Source organism: Doryrhamphus excisus, chromosome 9 (assembly GCF_030265055.1).
Source record: "Doryrhamphus excisus isolate RoL2022-K1 chromosome 9, RoL_Dexc_1.0, whole genome shotgun sequence".
Taxonomy (NCBI): domain Eukaryota; kingdom Metazoa; phylum Chordata; class Actinopteri; order Syngnathiformes; family Syngnathidae; genus Doryrhamphus; species Doryrhamphus excisus.
Window position 1 is genome coordinate 15962465 of NC_080474.1, and position 22037 is coordinate 15984501.

Sequence of the window (22037 nt, forward strand, 5' to 3'; positions counted from 1 at the left end):
TCTTTTTGTATTGCCCATATTAGGTATTGACACAATTTTAGTGTATTGAATGTGTCTGTCCTTCTGGTCTTGTTCATCTATAACAATGCTTGTTCTGTCAAAGCAGTTCTTACGACGAGGAGTTTATGAGCTATGGGATCTTCCAATATCCATAAAAGTTACTGGTAGGTGTGAGTTGGTTTCCGATATATGATATTTTTTATTTTGATGCTGCCATCCTCCGTGTGTGCTATGTTCACGGCCAGAAAGTTTATTGCATTGTTAGTCTCTTCTTCATGAGTAAATTGGATGTTTTCTGTGTCAAAGTGAGTGTGTCTGTTAGTTCCTGTGTTTGGCCCATCTTTATTTTTTTCCACCATGGCGTCCACATATTTTTGCTGTGTTAATGGCCTTCTCCTCCAAGTCCTTCATAATGCTAAGAGTCCACTGATGCCGGAGCCAGTTGGTGCCACTTTGCGGCAATGCAATTTGCTGTGGCGCCTAGTGACGCCAATAAGGTGCCGAGTGGCTTAAACTGCCTCCCAACTGGCTCATGGTGGCTCATAACAAAATTTGAGTTTGGCAGCAGGAAATTTTCAAAATGTTTAAAATCTTCTTTGTGCCACTTGCATCAAGCAATTACCGCAAATTGTCCACCAAGTGGAACCAAATCCACCGATTAGAATCCACTGGAATGTAATGGTGCTAGGAGTCCACTGGTCCGGCACCAGTTGGTGCCAGTTCATGCCAAAGATTGGCGCGTAGTAGCTTGCTATGGCACCGAAAACGGCAACATGGCAACATGCCAAGCATACATTAATTCGGCGCCAGAGGTTAATTAGTGACTGCAAATTGTCCATAGGTTTGAATGTGACTGCGTGTTTGTCTATATGTGCCCTGTGATTGGCTGGCGACCAGTCCCGCCTCTCGCCCAAAGACAGCTGGGATAGGCTCCAGCACGCCCACGACCCTCATGAGGATAAGCAGTAGAAAATGAATAAAAAATTTAGAAGAACTGCATGTAGTATAATTATTCTGTCAAAACAAAATAATGTACATTTTGAAGGTAAAGTGCATTATTGACAAACATTCCCAAACATTCCCAGGCAGCAGCAACTCCTTGTGTCCAAATGTGCATTTTCCTCATCTTTCCTCACTGCAATATGTCATATTCTTCTACACCCGCTTGGCTTCAGAAGTTGTATTGTGTCACCTTGCATGTAGAAGCAGGATTACTATTGGACCAGCACATCATCAATAGGATAAAAGTAACCTGTCTCATGATGGTCTAATCCCAGCTCATATTCCCTATTAGAACCATGCAACTGTCATCGAAATATAAGACAACCTGACTTTTTCAGAACTTTTGACTAGTGTTTTGTTTTTTGGGGGTCCTTAAAAACTGTCATAAAGAGGATCTTTAACTTGTTTATTGCAGTATGCGCTACGTCATACAGTGTAGATCTTTGACTAGTGTTTTTACACAGTGCTATTCTGCATCATAGCGGACTCATATTTCATTCCGTTTCATTTCAGCAGAATATAAGATGACCTGTCTTTGTAAAGTGGCACACTAGACTAGACCTTTATCAGTGTGTCAACAAGCTCCTAGCCTGACTCTGTATGACCTAAATTGGCTCAAGGTGAGATTGGTGAGAAAACAGCTTGCTCAATCAGCCAGTAAGTGATATCTGCGTGTACAGTGTATAGACATGGAAAAAAGTGTGTCAGTAAAAAAAAAAACACTCCAATGAGACATTTTTATTTTAGAAAAATAGTTTATATAAAACAAATAAGTTAAGCTGCTTTATACTTTGTTTTCTAACGTTCCCTCCAGCTTGTGTCATTCATTCATTTTTTTCCCCTTTTCGGTCAGTTTCTTCAGCCCTTTTTTTCCAATAATAATAAGAGCCTCTCCAGCAGCTGGAAGGGTGGTCCTTACTACTTTCCATAGAACATCTCCATGAGGACCTCCTCGATGTTGACGCTGCCGATTATGGGCTTGAAGAAGAGCTGGGCCACCACCGACGGGTTGATGGACCTCAGCATGGACAAAGCGATGAGCAGCTTAGCGAAGCGTGTGTTGTCCTCACGGTGGATCAATCTAACGTGCTCGTTGAGGGCCTGGTGGGCCTCGCGGCGCAGGGACTGGATATACGGGAGACAGCGAAGACCCTCCAGATCTGCAAGGAAGGTGAGATGCATAGGAGGCGATGGAGGTGATGGGAAATCAACAGTTAGAGACTGGTACAAGAACCCACATGATGATAACAAATAGTGAAGGCAGGATCATAGTTAGGGTCACTGGACATAACATTAGGTACACGTAGACCCAATACATGAGCTGTGAGTGTAAAAGGTTGTCCAGGGTGTACCCCGCCTCTCGCCCCAAAGGCAGATGGGATCTCACAATGTGACCCAAGTTAAGACAGTATCTTTGGGATTGCTTGAGCAGGTGTACCTAATATTATGGTCCATGAACTATAGATTATAATATATTTGAATATGAGTAGTGGGTATTTTTTAATTGATCACATAGTTATTTTTAATACTACACATACTACTATATTGTAATATTTGTGTCTGTTAGTTAAAAAAATAACTAAAATAATTTAATTTGATGGATTTTTGCAGTTTATGTAATGTTGAATTATTTGGTTGTATCTTGGTTGGGTGGGTGTACCTAATGTTATGGCCAAGGAAGGTGAACAATGTAAACAAACTGAAAGTTTAACATTTAATTTAAAATATTTTTTAGATATTTTATTTTTAAAATATCACACATACTAATGATACAGTATTTATGTCCATTATTTTGAGAAATAAAAATATTTTCATTTCATACATTTTTGCAATATTGGAATTGGGGTTTTTCTGAGTTTAGTGTTGATCAGGTGTATTTATTGTCATGGCCACTGAAGTCTAACTCACTAAAAAACTCACTTTTTACATTATATTATTATTATTATTAACTTGTAAATGCTTCCAGGTGAATAGGGGATACATGTTTAAATTTTGGGGGGTCCATGTGAGGTTAAGAGCCCAGAGTTTCCCCCATGTACGATCCTCTCTGACTCCGTCAACGTACCCGGATTAAAAAGCACGGCTCCCTTCAGGTAGGCGTACTCCTTGGTGCTGATGTCCACACTCCAGCACTTCTTCAGGAAGCCTTTAATGGTCTCGATGTCCGCCACAGACACGCCGGCCCCTCCGCCTCTGCTCGGACCGGCGGCTGCCGCTGCCACCGCCGCTTCGCTCTGGGCCGCGCCCGGTACCCCGGTTAGGATCCTTTGCAGCATGCTGGGTTCCACCGTCTCCGTGGTCTCAAAGTCCACGCGGTCCTGCGCCAGTCCCAGCACCAGCAGGGGCGCCCAGCCGCTCCGGATCAGGACCACCTGCTCGTCCTCCGGCAGCTCCCGGAAGCAAGGGACGTTCTTGACGAAGCGGAGCGTCTTGACCAGGATGGCGGACGCGGCTTTGCACGTCACCTGCGGGGACCGGAGGACCCCGCGGCGCCGAGTCGCCCCGCACGAGCACGCCTGCTGCTGCCGAGGAGGCTCCTGCTGCCAGGCCGGCCCGGAGGAAGCTGAGGCGGCGGACCTGTGGAGTAAGTTGTGTAGCGTTTCTTGTTGTTCTTCTTCTCTGTCGCTCTTCAAAATACTGTAGAGAATGCTGGTGTTGTTGTTTCGGAGGCTGGCACCCCGACAGCGGCAGCCCTCCAGCGTGGCCATGACCGCTGCCCGGAGAGCGCGGCGCGTCCCTCGGGGGAGGTCAGTGCGGAGGAGGCGCTGTTTGTTTTAGCTTCAGATAGCCCCTCCGATTGAAGGGCAACAGCTCCCGTCTCTGCCTGCACTTTCTCAGATGTTTTTTTTTTCCTCCCTCAGAGTCGATGCTCTCTCCGCCTCCTCCGAGCTGTGGCACCTCCTCCTTCTATTCCTCTTCCTCGCTCTCTCTCTTTACGTTTCACTGTATCGAGCTCCGCCTCCTCACACCGCCATTGCCAAGTAAAAGTTCGCAAACAATTCACTGAAGCATAAATCTTATCCAAGGCCAAACAACTAATATGACAAACACAAAGATGTTATCGCATTGTTACAACAGTAACAAAAGTAGCGTGTGATTACGATGACTAGGAGGCCCAAACTGGAAATATAAACTACAGGAAAGCAAGTTGTAAACTTTCAAGAAAAGTTATAGATTTTGGATAGCCAGTTGGAAAGTTTGCACCTGATGAAAGATAGCCTCTATTTTGTGTCATGGAAGAACATTCATTCATTTTCTACCGCTTTTTCCTCACGAGGGTCGCGGGGGTGCTGGAGCCTATCCCAGCTGTCTTCAGGCGAGAGGCGGGGTACACCCTGGACTGGTCACCAGGGCACATATAGACAAACAACCATTCACACTCACATTCATACCTATGGACAATTTGGAGTCGCCAATTAACCTAGCATGTTTTTGGAATGTGGGAGGAAACCGGAGTACCCGGAGAAAACCCACGCATGCACGGGGAGATCTCTACACAGAGATGGCCGAGGGTGGAATTGAACCCTGGTCTCCTAGCTGTGAGGTCTGCGCGCTAACCACTCGACCGCCGTGGAAGAACATGGAAGAACATACCAATGCTAAAAATACTACAAAAAACACTAAGTCAAAACCTACACATGTTTGTTTGTTTGTCATTTTATTTCGATCAAAAAAAACAACAAAATGCAAACATACAACAAAATACACACAAACCAGCACAATCAAGACCACAACAGTCTTGAGCAAGAAGAAACAATAATAACAATAACACATTGAAAGCTCTAAATGGAGTGGGAAGAAGTAAAACTTATTAAATCCCACCCCAATATCGATAGGGTAATTCAATGGAAACCAAAAGCAGCTTCATCATTCAGTAAATGCTTTTGCTGACTCTCGCCAATTATTAATGATTACCACCACCTTGCATAATAGAAGTAACTCAAAATAATTCACAAAGTTAGGAAGTTGTGTTTACAGAGCGTTCTGTAATGGAGTGATCCACAGTGTGTCTCAAATAGGGGTTCGCCGATCAATCAGGATTGGCTGATATCAGTAAAAAAAAAAGCAGAGTATCGATTTCGGCTGATACTCGCTTCATAACGCCAATCACATCCACTTGATCAACTTCGTCTCCACTGCAGTATCAAGAACAAGAATATCTGTCGTGTGCGGGACTTCCTGTCTTTATGAGAGTCATATTATTTTTTCACTTTTAAAATCAGACTTTTTTCACTTTTTGGATTATTAGGATCGGTATCTGCAGCATATACTATATATCTTGTTAAACTGTTTTTTTTTTTACTCTACTTTTTGTATACTTTTTTAACTTGACTATTGCACTGAAAGGAGAAGCTCTCCAATCGTGTTGTGCGTCTTGTATAATGACAATATAGACCATTCCATTCCAAAACCCTGATCAGAACATCCCTGGTCTGAAATCTGCCACATTTTGCTCCCCCAAGTCCTGAAAGTCCATTCAGCAAAAGTGAACCCTCAGTTCTCTCTGTGGCATTACCTTGACGCTTCGTCAGCGCTGTTTATCAGGCAGGAAGGCGCTCCAAAAAATATATATATACTATATAGTCCACTGACAGATGTGAAGGCTTAATTATTTTAGGGACAATTTATACGATTTTTTTTTTCCCTGAGAAAGAGGCAGGGAGAGGCGAGCTGTGAAGGCCAGCCAACAACCTTGACTCGGACACGCTGATATTGATTTAACCGAGAAAACAGGAGCTGGTGAATTATGAAGTCATGACTCAGTGCTCTCCTTGCCTTTGTCACTGAAGAGGAATGAGGAGCTGCAGCAGGCCTGGACTGGAGAAGACAGGCCAGGATAAGGCAGATGAATTAGCGCTTAAGCCTAATTGCTCCTCAGAGGGACAACAGACTACTAGCTGGATGGTCTGAGTAAATAAAGCATGTGTTTCTAACAGTTGACATTGGTAGTGTTGGAGGGGTAACGCGCTGTAAGCCACTAATATGCATACTCGTACGTTATCATCCATAAACAACACAGTCCGCTGTTGTTGACTTCATGCATTGCATCAGATCAACTGCAGAACTCTGTTGAGTTCATTGATACCATCCCACTTTGCAGCATACTTTTGTATAGGGTGCCTTTTCAAGTGGGGTACCTTTGTGTATTGTGGTGCTAATGGTCATTAGCTTTTTACAGTATCTTCTTCCATCTTCCTTCCCGTTTTGAAGTTGGGTCGAAAAGCCCAGACTTGCCATTCATTCATTCATTCATTCATTCAGGGTCGCGGGGGTTGCTGGAGCCTATCCCAGCTGTCTTCGGGCGAGAGGCGGGGTACACCCTGGACTGGTCGCCAGCCAATCACAGGGCACATATAGACAAACAACCATTCACACTCACATTCATACCTATGGACAATTTGGAGTCGCCAATTAACCTAGCATGTTTTTGGAATGTGGGAGGAAACCGGAGTACCCGGAGAAAACTCACGCATGCACAGGGAGAACATGCAAACTCCACACCCAGATGGCCGAGGGTGGATTTGAACCCTGGTAAATTGGTGACTCCAAATTGTCCATAGGTATGAATGTGAGTGTGAATGGTTGTTTGTCTATATGTGCCCTGTGATTGGCTGGCGACCAATCCAGGGTGTACCCCACCTCTCGCCCAAAGACAGCGACCCTCGTGAGGAAAAGCGTTAGAAAATGAATGAATGAATAAATATATATATAATACCACATAAAAAGTGGTATACCAGGTGTGGCGCACCTGCCTTGTGCCACGCCAACAGGGTGTGGCCAGCGCACATTGCAAATAATGTGAGTGGCGCAGTGTGGCGCGGCGCAGTGTGGCGCGGCGCAGTCTGGCGCGGCGCAGTCTGGCGCGGCGCAGTCTGGCGCGGCGCAGTCTGGCGCGGCGCAGTCTGGCGCGGCGCAGTCTGGCGCGGCGCAGTCTGGCGCGGCGCAGTCTGGCGCGGCGCAGTCTGGCGCGGCGCAGTCTTGCTCTCCACGCTCCACAAAATTAGAGCCCAAAAAGTGTTAGTCTTATGGGAAAAAAAAAGTTATATTTTCCTTTCGTATTCCATGATTTAATTTAAACAAAAAAAGGCTTTTAAAGCCAAGCTGCAGCTGGAGCAGGTGTAGCGCAGCATGTGAGCCAGCAGCTCTGTTAACTGTTAGCGAAACTCTTCAGGGTTTTGTTGTCTTTTGTGTGGAGGACAGATGAGGGTGATGTTCACATTCATGTACAAGCAGCAAGCGCGACCTCTGCGCCCACCTCACATCGCAACGAAGGTCGCCGTGGTGAATGGGGGAAGGGGGAGGGGGGGGTCTGAAAAAAGAAACTTCTAGCGGCATTGTAGCCAGGCTGAATATCTTTGCATTGATGGAGTGGCGAAAGAAACCAGAGAGCTTTTTCACATGTTTATATCAAGGCCGCCGCGGGATAAACAGCCTTCACTCACTTCTTCTCTTGCCGCGCTCAAGGCCCAGCCGGCAGCATTTATAAAAATGCTGCTGTCTCAAGGAGACATGACATTATGTCTTGTTGAGCGCCTCCAACAGTACACCTCCGTTTGACTTCTGTACAAAGTCTTCTTTGTGTCTTTTCATCTACAGCAAAAACATGTGAGCCTGTGGAGCGCACTGTGTTGTTGATTCTTCTTCAAGCTGCAAAAACACCAAAACATGCTCTCGTGTGACCTTTGACCACTGCTATCTCTGCTATTTCCGCTCTAACATCCTTTAGAATCCAATTGGCTTCTTGCAACGATAAAGGCAGAAATCAAAGGAAGAGAGCCGTAAAGGACCACAGGGTGTCCTAATATTTTTGATGACATTTCTGGCCCCCCCTTATGGGTTGTGGTCAAGGTGCTTTGGAATACATGCTAGCATACAAGTAATACAGATATCCTTGAAGCTTTATTATAATTACACAAATGCCGAAGGACTTACCGTACAATTAGTTGCCAAGTCTGTGCCCCCTGCTTGAAGGCGACCATGTTTTTCAAACAATCGTTACTGGGTTTTATAACAGCGCCAACATTTGGTGTATTTGTCAGAAAAATAGTAGCTCAGGTACAGTATAGCAGACATCGTAGGGTAGTAGTAGTAGTGTGTTTCGACACATTTTGTGACATAACTATGACTCTTGACCACAGCTACATCCTGGCTCAAATACACTTTCAAACCAGTAGATTTCTTGCATCAAGGGAGAAAGTTGGAAGATGAGAATTGTGAGAAGTAGGTCGGCATGTACGGAATTGAACGACTTTTGGTACCTTTGACTTCAGTTATAGCATCATTGTGGGTTATCTATTTCTATATTTATTTAAAAAAAGAGAATATACAATTTAATTTCAGTGTTTCTATAAGAGGCTGCATGGTGTTCGAGTGGTTAACGTGCAGACCAGGGTTCAATTCCACCCTCGGCCATCTCTGTATGGAGTTTGCATGTTCTCCCCGTGCATGAGTGGGTTTTCTCCCAGTTCTCCGGTTTCCTCCCACATTCCAAAAACATGCTAGGTTAATTGGCGACTCCAAATTGTCCATAGGTATGAATGTGAGTGTGAATGGTTGTTTGTCTATATGTGCCCTGTGATTGGCTGGCGACCAGTCCAGGGTGTACCCCGCCTCTCGCCTGAAGACAGCTAGGATAGGCTCCAGCACCCCCGCGACCCTCGTGAGGAAAAAGCGGTAGAAAATGAATGAATGAATAATACATAAATAAATTATATATTTCTATAAGAGGCTGCATGGCGTCCTAGTGGTTAGCGTGCAGACCTCACAGCTAGGAGACCAGGGTTCAATTCCACCCTCGGCCATCTCTGTGTGGAGTTTGCATGTTCTCCCCGTGCATGTGTGGGTTTTCTCTCGGTACTCCGGTTTCCTCCCACATTCCAAAAACATGCTAGGTTAATTGGCGACTCCAAATTGTCCATAGGTATGAATGTGAGTGTGAATGGTTGTTTGTCTATATGTGCCCTGTGATTGGCTGGCGACCAGTCCAGGGTGTACCCCGCTAAATATCCCTATGGCCCTATGAGTAAGTAAAGAGGAGTAATTTAAAGTAGAATTTGAAAATGTTTTTACATAATAAATATGCCTTGAACACTGAAATTGAGACGTCTCGTCTTTGACCCACGTACTTTTTTGCCAGGAAACAAGGTGAATTCGTGCATTTTTTAATATGTTAAAGGTGATTAGTTGCAGAAATAAAAATAAAAGAGTCATTCAAATGAGAGCAAGCATGCAAGTGAAATAAGAAAGTCTGACAAAGTCAACAAGGAGCGTCTCATTTCAAAGCAGAGTGACTTCTCCTTCAACATGTACAGACTGCTCAAGTGAATTCCGCTTTGTTTTTCCCATGCGCTTGTGCAGCGCTAAGCGTTTCTCCAAGGCTTGACCTCACCAGCAAAACCGGGAGGTTGCCGTGACCATAAAGACGACAGTTCTCTGGCACGTTTCCTCCTGGGATGGCCTTGAGGAGGAACACAAGGTTTGTGTTTTTTGTTTTTCATCCAACTCTTTGGGCTCTGACACCCACAGACACTCAAAGACGGGCCCTCGGCAACATAAGAGGACAACTTTGTATGATTCAAGGCTTTGCATTAAAATGGCGCCCCTGCAAAAGTCTTGCAGCGCATTGTTTGTTGATTTGTTGGGCGCTCTTCTGGCGGTTGCCATGACAACTGCCTCCATTTTATCCTCGTGGCTGCGGACATAAAGGACGCCGTCCTTGTCTCCATAATAGTTACAAATTGAATACTGCACTCTCCAAGGACTCGTGTCAGCGACTTACAGCATTGCGAAAGTGTGTGTTTGTGCATGAGCGAGAAAACGAGGCTGAATAAATATAATAAAATCAAAATCAACATTTTAACTTACTTGCAACACCAAATTCTGATAATATCAGAATGATCATGATCAACAACTACAAATACTCTTTGGTTTTATGCTGCCGATACCGATCATCAATGAGTGAAATTAGATGATATTGATCACATGGATTAACCGTAAATTTCTTTGCCATTCATTTTTAATGTCACTAGCCCTGCCTACTCTAACAGCCAATCATCTCCTGGCCTGCTCTTGCATCCCGCCAGGCTGTCTCTCACCGCTTTGCCCTTTTCCCAGCTTCTTTCAATACGTCAACTTAATTGCTGTATTGATACTATTGTTATTGTCAATACTGTACCATAACAGGTAACTATGCAACGTGAACCAGCAAGTTGAGTCCAAAGTAAAGTGACCGTACTGGAGGCCATAGCACAGCAAAGTGATGCTAACATGAAGAGAGAGGCGGGACACTGCAGATGTAATGTCCTTGATCCACTCTGTGGTGAACATATGCTACGGGGACGCTTGCTAATTAGCCAAGGTTGAGTGAAACTCCAGGGGTTTGTGATGTACATGTGTGTGCGTGTCGAGGGGGGGTGTGGGGGTACTTTGGTTGTATGCCAAGGTCATGTTCTGTTCAGCACACATTAAACCTTACGGTGCCACTTTGATGGACTCATTCAGTCGCCCACGACTACATACTAAATTAAAACTGCAAGCAGTGATGAGCGGGCTCGAGCACCCCGGCGCAGCTCGGGGGTATGCTCGAGTCTGCGGTACACGTGCAAGTCAGGGGGTACAAGCGCGAGCGGATGGGCGCGCGGACGGTCGAAAAAAAAACAAAACGGTGCAATCGGATAAGGCGCAAGGGAGATACGACACTTATAATTTTCAACCAGGAGGGGGCGACACCAGTGCCAAGGCGGGTACGTGGTCATATCCTGTTTGACGGCCCAACCCACCATAAAAAATTTTGAGACGATCCGACCATGCATAGGGAAGTTACGGCCGATATACATTTCCACCAGTTGGTGGTGCTATAGAGTCTATGTACACACACAGTCACAGACCAGAGGTTGACCCAGCCCACCATAAAAAATTTGGGGACAATTTGACCATTTAGAAGAAAGTTACAGCAGATGGACTCTATAGCACCATCAACTGGTGGAAATGTATATCTGCCATAACTTCCTTATGCATGGTCGGATCGTCTCAAATTTTTTTTTGGTGGGTAGGGTCACCCTCCAGTCTTGCATGAAATGCCAGAGTTTGAATTTTGTGATTTTTGACAAAAAACGTAAGGGGGGGATATGTCGTTTTTTTTCCAGTTTTTTTCAACTTGCTTCTAATGCACTTTTCTGGTCAAAAACACAGTGGAAACCTCACACACACTCAACAGGGGCACCAGAAGCACCCAAAAATGGCATAAAATGCCAGAGTTTAAATTTTGTGATTTTTGACAAAAAAACGTAAGGGGGGGTATGTCGTTTTTTTCCTGAATAAACATTACGATTACAATAGGGCTTTGGCACTGTCAGTGCTCGAGCCCTAATTAGCCCTATTATTAAATTATTATTTTTTCCTGCAACTTTCCTAAATCGGCAAAGATGACAGATTTATTTATTCAAAGGCAGCCTTGTGATTATTTATTTATTTATTTATTTATTTATTTATTTATTTATTTATTTATTTATTTATTTATTTATTTATTTATTTATTTATTTATTTATTTATTTATTTATTTATAGATTTATAGATTTCAGCAAAAGCTTCAAAAATATATGTTTAAAGAGCTTCCGTGATTTAATACATGACTGCCCTGCCCTGCTTACCAGCTTAGATTTTACCAAAAGCTTCTAAAATATACTTTTAAAGCACATTTTTTTTTACATATTTGTCATTTGTGAACCTGTCTTCTTCTTAGTTAAACACAAAAAATAAGATTGACATTTTTCTTCTAATCTAACGACATTATTCTTGTAAAATTATGACTTTTTTTAAAATCATAGTCTTGTAATTTTCTTGGGAAAATCATACTTTCACCAGAAAAAAATGACTTGGGAAAATCTCTTTCGTGCATTATTACAATGTCATTTTTCTAAAATGGGAACTTTTTTATATTTTGCCTTTATTCTAGCAAAATTATTCATTTTTAAGACAGCTTCACATTTCAGCTCAAGTGAACAGTGAACCAAACTCCTCTAGAGTTCGCCTGAGACTCACCTTTTAAGGGGTCCCGGTTCACTTCTTTGATGCACACCAAAGTTTACATCATTGTGTTCACACTCCACCAAAACGCACCAGAATTCCTTTTAATCAAACCAAACACACCAAGTTGAATGGGTCATTCACCCGTCCGCCACCACCTCAAATAGCTCCGTTTATTTTCTTCCTATAACTTACCTAAATATCAAAGGATTTATTTATTCAGAGGGGGGCTCATAAAAATGCATTTAGACGTGCAGGCGATTAAAATGCAGATTGCTTTTGTGGCCCCCCGCTTCTCTCTATATATGCATATTCCATTTACTTGTCGCCATCCTTGTTTGCCCTTCCTGCAATATCCAAATATATGTCACTGTAACACATACACACACACACACACACACACAGATACACACAGATAAAATCATGGAGGACGTGCCTGCTAGCCTACTAGTTAAATATGAAAGAGGCCAGCTATAATTTATGTCCCTCTTATCTGGCTCTTTATTGGCCTCGCTGTGACTACCGTTTGAATATCTGAAGGACAGGGTCATGTTTGCATAGGGAGGTAAATTACGACACTAATAACGATGTAGACGGGCCAGACGCAGCAGCAAAAAAAAACAAAACGGGAGGAGCGAGGCGTCGTGATGTTGACACACCAAGGTGAGGGGAAAATTCATACATTTGAATTGAAATAAAAACAATGTGACAAGTTTATTTTTCCCTTCCGAGGATGCAAAAAAAAAAAAAATCATGCAGAAGTTGTAATTGCGTCTTGAAGTGATGTGTTGTTTTTTTATTTAATAAATTGTCCTTCATTTTTAAATGAGCCATTATCATTAAAGCTAACAAAAAAAATGAAAATTAAACCTTCATTTGTCAATTCATTAGCAGGTACTTTAATTTTGACGTCGTAACAAAAACACATGTACTTCATATCATTTGACACCAAGCGAATCAATTAAATCTCACAAAACACACTAAGTACTGTTTAGTTCTGTGATTTAAAACAAAAGTGTATTTTCAGCTGCTTTTACGCATGTTTTCTTTGAAATTATAGATTTTTTCAATATTAAACATTTATAGTTTTCCATTTAATAGGCAGCATCTACCGCTTTTCCTCACGAGGGTCGCAGGGGTGCTGGAGCCTATCCCAGCTGTCTTGGGGCGAGAGGTGGGGTACACCCTGGACTGGTGGCCAGCCAATCACATATAGGCACATATAGACAAACAACCATTCACACTCACATTCATACCTATGGACAATTTGGAGTCGCCAATTAACCTAGCATGTTTTTGGAATGTGGGAGGAAACCGGAGTACCCGGAGAAAACCCACGCATGCACGGGGAGGACATGCAAACTCCACACAGAGATGGAATCGAACCCTGGTTCTCCTAGCTGTGAGGTCTGCGCGCTAACCACTCGCCCGCCGTGCCGCCACATCAAGTTTCAACAAAACCTAAATTCCCCAAAACTCCTATATAGAGCTACACATGTTACCCGCACAGAAAGCTTTCTAGATCTTCCAGAATCTGCACCTTCCCTAGCTGTATTTCCTTGAATTTCCAAAACAGTCTGTTTTTATTTATTCCCTCGGCTGGCTTCCTGGCTTCTGTGGTTGGTCACACTCCCAATCGTTCCCAAAGACTTCCGGAACTACTGGTAGTTTTTGCAGGACTATTCGGGTAGACCACTGACAGGTGGTGGAAAAAGGCTATTAGCGACTCCAAACATCAGCGAGCTTGGAATGTATGCACACTCTATCATGCTACACAGACAACCACTTACACAAAATCAACACAATGTTCACAAATGCAAAATGCAAACCTCTTTATCTGAAACTTTGCCTTTGTTTAACACGAAAATACAACATTCTAATAACATTTATAGGTCAGAAAAATGGAAAAAGCAAAATAGGTCCCTTCTAATAGTTTTCTTTGCATGTTTTTTATCCATTAAGTCTTGCTAGTCGAGATGGACAGCAGCAGTCACATTGTTGTTCCACTCCACAGTTATATTTCCCCATTCTGTCCATGATGTCATACTTATGTATCCGCCAAGGCCAGTGGTTGAACTTCCTGTTTACCTCTTCATAAAGGACGCAAGCTCTTTGAAAGGAAGGTGAAGGATGAAGATGAATTGAAACTCCCACTGTCTGTCTGCTTTTAGTCAGCTTTGGAGGACTTAATCAACTTATCATTTCAAACACAAACACCTTTTCTCTTGCTGTATATATGTGTGTCTGTGTGTGTGTGTGTGTGTGTGTGTGTGTGCATGCATGTGTGTGTGTGTGTGTGTGATAGACCCTGGCCTACTTTGTATTACACAATCATGTTTATGCACTCACGGGCCCGGACATAAGGTACACAATCCAAAGAGAGACAATAGTAGTACTAATACAAGTTTATAGAAAGTTTTGTCAGTCAGTTTTGATTGACACTGTCACTTATTATGCTTTTTCCACTTTCCTGACCTATAAAAGTAGTTAAAATGTTGTATTCTCATCTTAAATGATGCCAAAGTTAATTAATATTAATAATAATAATAATTATTATTATTAGTAGTAGTAGTTGTAGTAGTAGTAGTAGTAGTAGTAGTAGTAGTAGTATTAGTATTATTATTATTATTATTATTATTATATACACACACTCCGGTTTCCTCCCACATTCCAAAAACATGCTAGGTTAATTGGCGACTCCAAATTGTCCATAGGTATGAATGTGAGTGTGAATGGTTGTTTGTCTATATGTGCCCTGTGATTGGCTGGCGACCAGTCCAGGGTGTACCCCGCCTCTCGCCCGAAGACAGCTAGGATAGGCTCCAGCACCCCCCACGACCCTCGTGCGGAAAAGCGGTAGAAAATGAATAATAATAATAATAATAATAATAATAATAACAATAATAATAATAATAAATTTTATCTGTATAGCGCTTTTCTGGAAACTCAAAGACACTTTACATAAATTTACAAGGGACACTACTGTATATACACTACTGTGTATAATATAATAAGGGGTTTTTTTGGTGCATGTGAAATTGGAAAGGAAAACATTAGGTGCCACCATCACATAAAATGTCTTCCTCTGAAAAAAAGTGAAGAAATCCCATTCAATCGACGGCATGTTTATTTACAAGTTACAATGATTTTGAGTATATTTTTATGTTATTGGATTTACCGTTATGGTGTCATAATTCCTCACAGTTTCAGACCAACATGTGAATAGCAACAATTTAACGGTCATGCAGAGGTAGATCAAGCTGCTAGATGCTGACCACACATAATCCTTCAAATGCAGCTCCTGCCATCTTGTGGCACATTTTTAAAAAATTACTGCATCAGGAGGTTGCCTGCAGCCACAGCTTTTATTACGACTGGTTTTTCGACTATAAGTTGTGGTCAAAATGCTTTGAGAAAACATAAAATTTTCACCTATTTGTGTGTAGCAGCTCATAGGAGTAGAAGAGCTTTCTTACATACAGTAGCTGACAGCAGGATGGAAACATTAGGAGATGCATAAAGGTCCCGCAGTTATCAAGATAAAGATTAAAGCAGGCATGTAACAAAGGGATAAAAGCATATCGTAACCTTCAGCAAAATAGGGTCAGAGCGCGCTTTGTTTGGTAGGCGGGCCATAAGCGACTCCCTAGCCGGCCGGTTAACGCCCACATTCATACAGCTACCGTGCACCGTGATATACGGTCACGCGTTATCACATCATGTTCCTCGCCCTCGCTCTCTGTCTCTCTCTTTTTCCGTCAAGGTTGTCTGCCGGGGGCCTGGTAGCCAAGGTTAGCAGGCTCCCTCCAGGCGACCTTCGGGGCCTAACTGGCCAGGAAATGTACAGACATGCCAATCACACACATGCACACAAGAAAGCACAACTGTCATTAAATGTTTCGGCAAGTTGCACATTCGGTAGCTCAATGAGGCGTAACCTGGAATAACACACAAGACTGCAGTTCGAAAGCAGGGGAAAGTGCTTCATTATTGCTGTAATAGTGTGCGTGTGTGTCCTGATGAAATTATTCAACCCCTTATAAAGATGACCACTCATAAGAACAGAGGTTTCAATCAGGTGTTTTCAGTCCGGTGGTGATGTGGACAGAACCATAACGAGCAACAATACAGCAGATTTAAAACCACTGTGATATTCCTTCTAGACAGTCAATGGTGTCTTTGCAACATGGTGTCCAAGTCCAGGTAATGGTCAAAGAAGTCAAGAAAGGAGGTCATGTCTTTACATATGCAAGGATATGGATATAAATAAAAATAATATACATAGCAAAGGCATTGAACATTTCAAAAGACACAAATCAGAAATACTTTAACTTGCTGATATACGTAGTTTATCTTCAAGCAGCTAAAATACTGCATAAGGCTAAAAATAACTAATTACCTAAAAATGTCAGCCAATACTTCTCTACAAGAGAGGAGAAATATGATCTCAGGGAAGAACTAAATTTGAAACACTTATATGCTAGGACTACGTTAAAAAGCCATAGCATTTCAGTATGTGGAATCAAACTATGGAATGGATTGAGTAACAATGAGCCAATTCAAGAAACAATACAAGCGGTACTCATTATGTCATTGTATGGTCATATCACCTCGTACTTCGGTATGTGACAAAAATTTGAAAAAAAAATAAAAATTAACTTAAACTATATTAGGAAAGCAGGAAGTGAACAAATGTACCAGTTACTGATTGTAAAAGTACCAGATGGAGGGTTAGGATTTAATAAGCTTTGCTTCTTCCTACTCCTTTTGGACATGTGGAACTGTGAAGTAATTATGTGATGCATTCAATTGTAATCTGATGCATGTTCAAATGAAATAAAACCATTACCATTTTTCCATAAATAATGGGCTAAAATTCCTGTAGATCACCGCAAGAAACCTGTGTCAAGCTATGTGTCACGTCTGAAGAACGTTATTATTGCCAAAGGTTGTTTTACTAAGTACTAAGGACGTATGTGACCATGGGATTGAATCATTTTGTCATCATTTAGTGGTAATCACAGAAAGGACATTTTTTGGCATCCATCCGTTTTTCTATACTACTTATCCTCATTATATTACAAAAAATATTGCTGTCGTTTAAGTTGCATTTGTCAAATTTACTAGTCTTTCTTTGATCTGATTATAAACAAGATGACCAAATAAATGGCGAACTTGCTAAAACACATTATTGCAGTGGGGGTTGAATAATTTTGAACACTATATATATAAATATATATTTATACTGTATATGTGTGTGTGTTGTGTGTGTGTGTTTATATGATATGACTGATGCAGTTTACAAGGTAACATACTAAAAGCTTTTGAAAAAAAAAAATAATAAAAAGGTGCAGCAGCGTTAAAGCTACAATGAGTGGCGAGGAGGACCTTGGGTTTGATATGAAATCAAGCGGCCTTGTCTCCGCCACCCCACATGTTAAAAGCTCTTTGTGAGCGAGGAAAGTTACTTTTGCAACACTCTGAAAAGGCGTAACCTCCTTGTGGATTTAATAGCAAGGCCATTGAAATAAGTGGCTTTTAAAGCCCCGTTTTAAACCTCTTGCTCTTGCATGAAACAAACTGTGAAATGTTTAAATACATTTCAAAAGGTTGTTGTTAAAATTACATATTTTTATTGGTGTTTTAATTTTTTTTAATCTGTCTTTTTTTTACATAAAAAAAATCTGTTTATTCTGCAAATAAGTATGTCATACATTGTCGGGCTTTTAAAAGGTTAAGAAAAATTTTGGCCACTTCACCATAACGCAGCAGAAACATGTGACCTCTCCCTGGCAATCAGTAAGAAATGGAATGATAACAATGTTTGTTTGTCTACAAGCCCTGTAATTGGCTGGTGACCAGTCCAGAGCATATGCCTCCGCTCTGGGCCAAAGTCAGCTGGGATAAGCTCCAGCATAATATGGATTATCCCATCAAACTATCTTTTCAATATGGCAGTTTTTCCAGTGATCTTTTTAATTAGCTCTGTGTGCTTCCCCGAGAACAAAAAGCAGTAATACCATCCGCAAATGATACCAACTTTAAGTCTTTTGTAACTTTACAGATGTAAATAAGTTAAACAGTTTTGGTCTCAGTATTGACACCTGGGGTACTCCACATGTAATATTTTTTCCTGTTTGTATGGAATAGAAAGCTTTATAGAGCTTCCAGAATCTGCACCTATTCCAGCTGTATTTCTTTGGATTTCATGGAGAACCAGTGTTGAAAAAAGCCAGCCAGCCACCCATCCACCCAATCCATCCATCCACCCACCCATCCATCAACGCACCCACCCAATCCATCATCCATCCATCCACCCACCCATCCATCCACCCATCCATCCATCCACCCATCCATCAACCCACCCACCCAATCCATCATCCATCCACCCACCCATCCATCAATCCATCTAGCCAGCCACCCATCCATCGACCAACTCATCCATGCACCCGCCCATCCATCCATCCATCCATCCATCCATCCATCCATCCACCCACTCACCCACCCATCTATCCATCCATTCATCCATCCCTCCACCTACTCACCCATCCATCCACCCGCCCATCCATCCATCCATCCACCCGCCCATCCACCCATCCATCCACCCACCCATCCACCCAGCCAGCCACCCATTCACCTACCCATCTTCTATGCCGGTTTTCCTCACTCGGATTGCCTGGTATGCTGGAGCCTATCCCAGCTGACTTTGGGTGACAGGCAGTGTACTCACTGGACTGGTTGGAATGAATAATTCTAATCCTATGAATGTTGTTTTGGTGTCTGTCTCTGTCACTGCCTCTGCATTTGCGTTTTTTAGGAAAGTGCAGGCTCTTTTCACGTGTACCTGGAATGCCCGGACAAAGGCAGAAATACTTTTGCTTGCAACCTTGAGACTTCACAGGTTTCCTAACGGTACGTTCTTATTTACAGGAGGGGAAGAAGGTTACCGATGAATCAGTGGTTTGAATGTGAGAAAATAAGTCACATGTAAGTTTGTCCTCAACTCAACTCATTTACAGCCTCTTGGTGATCATACACTAATATCAGGGTTGTTTTCATAGCTTTCTACGTATAACATTCTACTTAAATAGCGTCTAGATGATGCTGATGACTAGCTGCAAGTTGGTTTAACTTTGGGTCGTATTGGAAAGGTTGAACTGTTTGCTAACAGACTACTTCCTGGTTTATGTAAATTGACAAAGAATAGATTACAAACAAACTACAAACTCCTACATTCCTTCAAGTCATACCTCAAGGCGGACCCCGTTATATGACTGACCTCCTCCACAATGCCACTGCACAGTTTGCTCACTCAGATCCTCCTTCTGCCACATCAGCACCACGAGTCGCTCTACTCCAGACTCAAAAGTCACCTGTTCGAGACCGCATAATCCCTATTAGTTCATGTTGATTTTCAGTGTGGGAATAATTACAGATAAATAATGACTCAAAAGAAGAATAAGAGTTGCAGAGCACTGTATTTTAATTAAATTTCATTTATTAGCAAATTACTCCCTAGTTTAGGAGGGAGAAGGGGCAAGTCTTAGCTAATTATTGCCCATAATTCATGAACTTTTTGTACAATCAGGATATATTAAGAATATGATGCTCTCTAAAACATTTTGAGTTCATACCAAAGAGGGCGCCAAAAATGCAGATTAATAGTATTGACCTCTTTGCAACATTCATTCATTCATTCAATTTTCTACCGCTTTTTCCTCACGAGGGTCGCGGGGGTGCTGGAGCCTATCCCAACTGTCTTTGGGCGAGAGGCGGGGTACACCCTGGACTGGTCGCCAGCCAATCACAGGGCACATATAGACAAACAACCATTCACACTCACATTCATACCTATGGACAATTTGGAGTCGCCAATTGGCCTAGCGTGCACGGGGAGAACATGCAAACTCCACACAGAGATGGCCGAGGGTGGAATTGAACCTTGGTCTCCTCGCTGTGAGGTCTGCTAACCACTCGACCACCGTGCTACGTGTTTTAATTCAATTTAATAATTTAATTTGTTAGCAAATTACTCCCTAGTTTAGGAGGAAGAAGGGGCAAGTCTTAGCTAATTATTGCCCATAATTTATGAACTTTTTGTACAATCAGGATATATTAAGAACATGATGCCCTCTAAAACATTTTGAGGTCAAACCACAGGGGGCGCCACAAATGCAGATTAATTTTATTAACCTTATTGCAACATCTTTTACAAAATAACCTCTGGTTGGAAGCAGTAACAAAAACATATTGCCCTTTATTGAAAAAGAAAAAAATATTATTTTTGTTCCACTTTATATTTGTTGACGTGCTCATTGGATGCATCGCTGGAGATCTGCAGGACTGGTGTGCTGATTTCACTGGACTGCATGTCTCCTGCCACCCTCAGAAGGCAGGACAACACCATGTCCTTGGCCAGGCCCGCCTCCAAGTTCCCATCCCGGCTCAGCTGCAGGGTGATCTGGTCCAGGCTGGTCAGGACCATCTCGGATCCCAATAGTGGGGAAATACGGCCCGAGTCCGCATCCCTCTCCCTGGCCATGTTCTCCATCAGGTACTGCTGGTAGAGATCTAGAACCTTCTGCTCCAGGTAGTGATTAAGGAGGGAATTGGAGAAGGGGCCTTCACGGCCTTGGAACAAAAAGCTCCGATCCCGACCACTGCCTTGCCTCCAGCGGTTGGAGCCTCCTCTGAGTGACAGCAGAAGACCCCCTAGCGCTCTAGGAGGTCCAGGAGAAGAGTCCTCCACAGGCGGAGGTACATCACAGGACTGCAGAAAGGGACCAATCGCCTGGGTGTCAACGACGACCTGCTCACTGTTGTCAGCCGAGAGTGGCATCACCTGGTCGCCGCCAATGTGAAGGTCGCTGTAGTTCAGGCAGATACTCTGGCAGTAAGACGGCACCAAGAAGGTGGTGGAATCACCTCCGAAGCGGGCCTGAGCCGGTATCTCCAGTCCCAGAGAGTTCTCGCTGTCAGGCTGGGTGGTGTAGAGATCCAGAGACTCCAGCTGGGAGACATGGAGTTGCGGGTTCCTACTGTCATCCACGCCACAAACCTGCTCAGATGAACTGTGATGAAGATCTACAACAGGAGACGCTGGCGTGGTCTCCTGCCTCTCAGGACATGGTGGGTCCAATTCCTCTGCTTGTCCATAGATCATGCTCAACAATTTGACTTCACAAAGCATGTCTGCTGTCTTTGTCACGTCTCGTGTTACTAATAACATCAGTTCAGGTGGTCTGCTTGGTTCTGTACCCCGCCATGAGAGGAAGTGAGAATCATTCTTCCCCTTTCTCAATAATCCATGCTGCAGCTGGGGGGGCATGCAGGTACTGTATTACAGTTTCAATGGCCAAAAGATGTCTCATTTGAAGTTGAAAAAAATAATAATAATGCTAAATGTGGGTATAAACAACCAGAATGGGTGTAAATTTGGTTCATTCTGCTGTTCAAGAAAGATTTAAGGTCGTTTGCATGCATCGTGATATAAAAGAAAATAATGCAAAAAAAAAATCATAATTGTTTCCCTTTTAATACTCTTTTTTTCTTATAAATAAATGTCTTATTTATATCTTATATAAGGCTTATGTTCAATTTTATTCAGATGCCATTCTGGTTCTACCACCCATATTTACCATTCATTCATTCTTTTTCTATACCGCTTATCCTCATAAAGGTCATAATTGTAGTTATTTTCAACTTTTTTTCAATAATTTGGAATTTAGGAAACAAATATTTAAAAAAATATCTTACTAGAATAATTTTCTGCCGATGAAATTTCGGATCTAATTTTTTAGAAGTATTTAATTAGAAATATTTCAATGAGTGACTCATAAAGGATAAAAATACAAACCTTGAGAATCTTAATATAACATTATCCATTATTTTTATTGTTGTTTTTTAACATATGCAGTATTTTTGTCAGATGCCATTCTGGTTCTACCACCTGTATTTACCATTCTTTTTCTATAACGCTTATCCTCATAAAGGTCATAATTGTAATTATT

General features: G+C 42.4%; 2 protein-coding genes across 2 annotated transcripts; both read right to left on the reverse strand.

The window, feature by feature from the left end:
• Positions 1–1703: 1703 nt before the first annotated feature.
• nr0b1 (nuclear receptor subfamily 0, group B, member 1) lies at positions 1704–3918 on the reverse strand. Its single transcript, XM_058082224.1, has 2 exons — positions 3068–3918; positions 1704–2162 (listed from the first exon to the last, which is right to left on the reverse strand). Exons 1-2 carry the CDS (start codon positions 3708–3710, stop codon positions 1921–1923), a joined length of 885 nt encoding a protein of 294 aa, XP_057938207.1. The 5' UTR covers positions 3711–3918; the 3' UTR covers positions 1704–1920.
• A 16222-nt stretch (positions 3919–20140) lies between these two features.
• Positions 20141–21230, reverse strand: LOC131136006 (TLR adapter interacting with SLC15A4 on the lysosome). The gene has a single exon (XM_058082454.1). It carries the CDS (start codon positions 21215–21217, stop codon positions 20306–20308), a length of 912 nt encoding a protein of 303 aa, XP_057938437.1. The 5' UTR covers positions 21218–21230; the 3' UTR covers positions 20141–20305.
• Positions 21231–22037: the final 807 nt, after the last annotated feature.

What these genes read in the sequence shown, in the direction of transcription:
- nr0b1 (XM_058082224.1), bottom strand. Translation starts at nt 3,710, where the DNA reads ATGGCCACGCTGGAGGGCTGCCGCTGTCGGGGTGCCAGCCTCCGAAAC. An exon ending in AGCCGTGCTTTTTAATCCGG is followed by an intron (nt 2,163 to 3,067) that starts GTACGTTGACGG and finishes CCTTCCTTGCAG; the next exon opens with ATCTGGAGGGTCTTCGCTGT.
- LOC131136006 (XM_058082454.1), bottom strand. Translation starts at nt 21,217, where the DNA reads ATGCTTTGTGAAGTCAAATTGTTGAGCATGATCTATGGACAAGCAGAG.